Source organism: Lichenostomus cassidix, chromosome 5 (assembly GCF_008360975.1).
Source record: "Lichenostomus cassidix isolate B80296 chromosome 5, HeHo_3.0, whole genome shotgun sequence".
In the NCBI taxonomy this organism is placed as follows: Eukaryota; Metazoa; Chordata; class Aves; order Passeriformes; family Meliphagidae; genus Lichenostomus; species Lichenostomus cassidix.
Genome location: NC_139486.1, coordinates 14,536,934 through 14,542,267, shown reverse-complemented (window position 1 = coordinate 14,542,267; position 5,334 = coordinate 14,536,934). Strand labels below are relative to the sequence as shown.

The 5,334-nt window shown below is 54.4% G+C and overlaps 1 protein-coding gene across 1 annotated transcript; it reads right to left on the bottom strand.

Moving 5' to 3' along the window:
• Positions 1-1,092: 1,092 nt before the first annotated feature.
• Positions 1,093-2,732, bottom strand: GSC (goosecoid homeobox). Its single transcript, XM_085061476.1, has 3 exons — positions 2,284-2,732; positions 1,826-2,085; positions 1,093-1,418 (listed from the first exon to the last, which is right to left on the bottom strand). Exons 1-3 carry the CDS (start codon positions 2,612-2,614, stop codon positions 1,266-1,268), a joined length of 744 nt encoding a protein of 247 aa, XP_084917602.1. The 5' UTR covers positions 2,615-2,732; the 3' UTR covers positions 1,093-1,265.
• Between the last annotated feature and the right edge of the window lie 2,602 nt (positions 2,733-5,334).

Sequence of the window (5,334 nt, the reverse complement as noted above, 5' to 3'; positions counted from 1 at the left end):
TCTAAACTAGGCGAGCTGAACAGATGCAGGTGAGTTTAGACAACGGCCATAATTAAGTAAAATCAGCTCACCAACACTTAACTTTGAGAGGCACACCATGAAGATTTTAGCCAGAGACCATCTGAATTGGCTTTACACCTTCAGGTTATTTGTTTTAACTTTACGGACAGTCTTTTAGGCAAAGGGAGAGAAGGATCTTCTGAAACACAACACTATGGGGAAACCGCGGTGCTCTGAAGTGACGAGCTCTGAGCTGGAGAGTCACGGGGAAAAAAAGCAAAAGGAAAATGAACGCGAATTTTAAAGGGGGAATAGACGTCTCTACTGCGAGGCCCTCATAGAGGGAAGAGTAAAACGAGATCGGGCTGTCACTGCTTTCGTGATTGCAAAGGTGCTGCCTCAAAGGGGAGAAAACTTCCATTAGCAACTTCCTCTGAAACAGCCCAGAAAAAGCGGCACATGAGGGCTTGTACTCCCCTTACGTGTAATTCATCTGATAATGTCTAAAATGTATTAACAGCAACTTTAAACACCGCCGAAGAGATGGCTTTTCTAAACGAGGGTCGGAGACAAACGCTTTGGAAACTCAACAAGGCAACAGCCGCAGGGAGGTAGGGGAAAGCGCAGGGAGACGGCGGGACAGAGCAGCAAGTGTGGGGCCGGCTTTGCTTCTCCTGCCGCTGTTTCCCAAGGGCATCGCCGCCGGCGGGCCGGACAGGGCAGGGCAGGGCGGGGGGAGCCGCAGCGCTCCCGGAGGGGAGAAGCGCTCCCGGCGGCAGGGGAACGGGGCCGGGACTGCCGCGGGGTTCGCTCCCGGCCGCCTCGGGCTCGCATCGGGCTGCTCTGTCGGGATCGGCCTGGCCGGCTCCGGGCCGCTTCCCTCCGGCTGCGGATCCGCCATCGCTCCCAGGCCTGCGGCGAGCGGGCCCGCCTGCCAGCGCTGCCCTCCGCCGGCTCCGCACCGCGCGGTACCGCAGCGCCGAGCGCGGAACCGGCCCTGCTCCCCGGGAGCTGCGCACCACCGCTCCCTGCTCCCTGCTCCCTCTCCTCTCCCTCTCCCCGCGGCGCAGGGTGAACAAACGCGCCGCCGTCTACCTGTGCAACACCTCCGCAACACATTTTATTTACACGGAATCAACTCGGGGCAGTGTACATTATATACAGATATTTCCCCCCTCCAACAAGGCAGATCTTGTGCAAGATTAGTAGCATCCTCTGGAGCGTATCCGACAGTCCACGGGAAATGTCCCCCCCACTTAGAAGTATCAGCTGTCAGAGTCCAAGTCACTTTTCCCGTCCTCTTGTCTCTTCTCCGGTGACGTTTTAGACGCTTTATTCCACTTTTGTGCGTTTTCTGATTCCTCCGAAGACGATCGCTTTTGCCTCCTCCACTTCGCCCGGCGGTTTTTGAACCAAACCTGTTACATTAAGAAATTAAATTATTAATGGGAAAAAAATAAAAATAAGCTACGCAAGCCCGCAGTGTGACCTGAGCTGTGCAGGAGCCCTGCCGGGGCCGGAGTGCGGCGGCCGCGCTCGGACGGAGGGAGGTGGGGGCAGCAGCCGCTCGGGTGGGACCGGCCGGGCGCCTTCAGGAGGCACAGCCACCTCCCCACCATCGCTCACAGCCCTGTGACAGCCTCGGCCGCCCGCCCTGAGGAAGGGCACTTGGAAATAATAAAAAAACTTTCCCTCTGCCTCCGCAAAGCGGTCGCTCTGCCTCCGCTGGCCGAGCCGGGCTGGAGCCGCACCGCGATAGATCCAGTTCGAGCGCGTTTCAGGGCGAGTGGGAGAGGGTTGAAGAAGGGTAAAGAAAACAAAGTACCTCCACTTTTTCCTCTCTTAAGTGCACCCTCCTAGCCAGCTGTTCCCTGGTGCCTACGTCTGGGTATTTCGTTTCCTGGAAGAGGTTTTCCAGCGCTTCCAGCTGCTCGTCAGTGAAGATAGTCCTGTGCCGTCTTTTTCGCCTGCAGTGCAGCTGGTTCAGTAACTGCAGCTCCGTCCGGGACAAAGTGCCCACGTTCATGTAGGGCAACATCTGATGGGGAACAGGGGACATCAGGACTGACCCAGTGCCCTCGTAACCTACGGACAGACAGACGAGTCGACGACAGGCTTTGCATGAGATCGCTGCTTCCCCCCACCCCACCCCGTCCCGTCCCGTCCCGTCCCGAAAAGCCCCCTCCCGCCGCCCACCCGCGCTCCTGCGGGCCGCCGGCTCCCCGCCACCGCCTCGGGAACAAAGGGAGCCCGTCCGCCCCGTCCCACGCGGGGCCGCCTTACCTGCGGGGGGGACGCAGGAGCACTGCTGGGCGCCCAGGGGCGGCACGGCCCCGCAGCACGAAGGGCCCACGGGGGACGCCGGCACATGCAGCTGCCCGTAGTAGTAGTTGTTGTAGCCGAGCCGAGATCCAGTGACGGCCGGCGGCAGCGCGGAGGCGGGAGCCACCGCCCGGGAGTAAAATCCGCCGTAGTCGGAGGCGCTGCCGTAGAGCGAGTCCCCGTGCAGGCTGGGGAAGACGACGGGCGCGGCGCTCGGGGGCAGCAGCACCGAGTCCTTGCAGCGAGGTCTGGCCGCCAGGATGTTGTCGATGCTGAACATGCTCACAGGCATGCCCCAAACCGTGCGGGGCAGGGCGGCGGGGACCGGCCGGGGGAGGGAGGGAGGAGGGCGGGAGGGAGGGTAGGTGGTGGCTGGGGAGGGGGGGGGAGAGGCTGGAAGGACACGAAAACGAAACTTTTCGGATAAAATTTAAAAAGGGATCGGAGCGAAAAGAACAGAGCCTTTTCCGAGGGCAGCTCGCGGGCAGAGTGTGCGTGTGTGTCTGTGTGCGTGTGCGGTGTGTGTGCGTGTGCGCAGGATCCACCCCTGGAACTTTCCCCCCTCAACTCTCGCCTGTTTACTGATCTCAACCCAGAGGGCTGCTCGGAGTATAATCCATCTGAACCTCTTCCCTTTTTTATACCCAGGCGACGTCATCCTGGATTTAGTTCCTGGTAATATGCAGATGACAAACAAAACCAGATTTGATTTTTTTTTCTCCCCTTTTTTGGTGGGGAAGAGGTGGGGGTTACACAAAGGAGTGAAAGCAGCCCGAGTCTGTGTATTGAGAATTAATGAAATTAACGTAATCCTTTCCATTAGTGGGCTTTTTAGAAAGGCCCCAGATTTAGGCTTGATCTCTGCTGCACCGGCTAATTGCCCAGGTTAATCTTATTAATGCCATTGTGTAGAAGTGGTTAGCAGCTCCTAGTCTTGTCTATTATGCGCCTACTTTGGTCGTGTTAGTTCACATTAGCGGGTGCGATTTCCTCTGTCTAAAGCTCAGATTCATTATTTATGCTTCGAACTGGTTAAGAAGCACTTAAAAAAAAAATAAACTGCCACATAACCATGCAACGCCCCCCCACTCCAAGTGTTTCTGTAGCAGGATTTGAATCTTGCGTCCCCGGCTCGGAGAACTGAAAGGGCATTGAGGAGTATGCGTTTCTCTGATTTAAGGTTTATGCAGTGAAGCAACAACGTCTTCACTGAGTAACTGAACTATTTTTTTTTTTCATTTTCCTAGGTCACCTGGCGGAACAAGGACGCGTGAATGTTGTAAACTTCTCTCCCTATTTTTTTTTTCTTTTTTTGTTTTCTCTTTTTCTAAAACAGATTCAGACAGGTATCACTTTTTATTTTTCAAACAAGCCAAGAGATGTAAATATTAAAGACTAGTGCCATCTCAAATCCCCGGATATGGTAGGTATTCTGATTTGCTTCTGATCTATCTTGGTGCCTATTGATTTTCTTTTTAATCTTTAATTGACTAGCTTAGAAAACAAATCCCATAAAGTTGCAATGATACAGAGAACTTTATATTTTGCATGTTCCGTGAATTTTAAATGGAACAATTTTAAATCCCTAAAACTCTTCCTTTTGAGAGGTTTGGCTCTCCTGGTAGCTGGCTCTTGTGATTTGCAGAATACTTCGTCTGTCACGACTGTCACTGGGAATCCACAGGAGGTGAACTGAATAAGATTAGACTATTTACCCCATCAACGCTTCATCAAAGAAGGTAGGAAATTGTACGCATGAAATGAAAACAAGCCATTAGGGTCCGTTTACGAGGAACACATTATTTTTCCTCAACAAAGAATATCCTCGTTAGCGCTTACTCGCACTTTATCCTTCCTTTCCTCGGTATTCCAGGTTTTAAAACTGCACCTGAGAGTGATCTGAACTCTTTTTCTAGCCAAAGACTCGTGTAAATGCTAAAGACAAAGAATGCCAAAACTAAATTCTGGCTTTATTGATACATCGTGATGTGATTAATTAATAGCATGGGGTTTTACTTCAATTTATCTGCCAGTCAATTTCTCTACGCCTATGGCATTTAGACCTGAACTTCGTGCAAGTTTTTCAAATTCCATGGAAAGTGAAACTATTTGACAGAGGGTTCGGCGAGTTATTTGTTAGATTGGTGAATTTTCTTTTCTGTTGATCTATTGAGGGTTTTCTTTATTTTTTGTTTGTTTTTTTGTGGGTGGGCTTGGAGAGGGATTTTCGGTTTGTTGGGGTTTTTTGGTCAGTAATTCCCTGAGTGCAGCCGGTCGCGCTGCATGCAGAGCAGCGCCTGCTTAATGCCGCCATCGGGATGCTCGTTCACGTCCTCTGCGGCTCTGCAGCAATGCGCGGCAGCATCCCTCCGGTGGCCTGAGCACCCCCGGCGGGGAGCGGGGCTCCGGGCGAGCCGGGCTCGGGGTGCCCGGCAGAGCCAGGCCCGAGGGGATGCCGGCAGCGGGGGCACGGCCCGTTCTGCCTCCGGCCCGGAGTGTAACATCCCGCACCACCGTGCCCCGGTGGTCTGGGAGCGGCGGCGGGGACAGCGCTCAGCCCCGGGACTGCCGCCCCTCGGGGAGCTAACCGGGAGCCGCAGGTGGGGACACCCTCGGCGGGGACACCCTCCCTGGGGACACCCGCCGCCTGGGCCGACTTCTCGGGAATTTAGCATCACTTGGTCAGGGCGCCATCCCCGCGCCCGTCAGGCTTCTCCCAGGTGAAAGCAGCGCGGCGGGACACGCGTGGGCACCAGAGGAACCGCTCTGGCTGCGCGGCCGCTCGGCTTCCCGAAGAGTTTTTTGCTCCCCTGACGGATGATCCACCACGCTGTAACGCTTACCTTTATTCCTAATTTAGAAATGATATTTTACAAATAACTTGTCTCCCCAGTGGGGAAGGTTTCTTTTATTTTGTTTTGTTTTAATCTGAGCCGTCTCGCCGTGAAACCCCCGGTTTTGATACTCGCTTCGCCAAACCTGCTCTCGGAGTTTCTCATTTCCCACGCGCTC

What these genes read in the sequence shown, in the direction of transcription:
- GSC (XM_085061476.1), bottom strand. Translation starts at nt 2,614, where the DNA reads ATGCCTGTGAGCATGTTCAGCATCGACAACATCCTGGCGGCCAGACCT. An exon ending in CTCCTGCGTCCCCCCCGCAG is followed by an intron (nt 2,086 to 2,283) that starts GTAAGGCGGCCC and finishes GTCTGTCCGTAG; the next exon opens with GTTACGAGGGCACTGGGTCA. An exon ending in TAAGAGAGGAAAAAGTGGAG is followed by an intron (nt 1,419 to 1,825) that starts GTACTTTGTTTT and finishes TTAATGTAACAG; the next exon opens with GTTTGGTTCAAAAACCGCCG.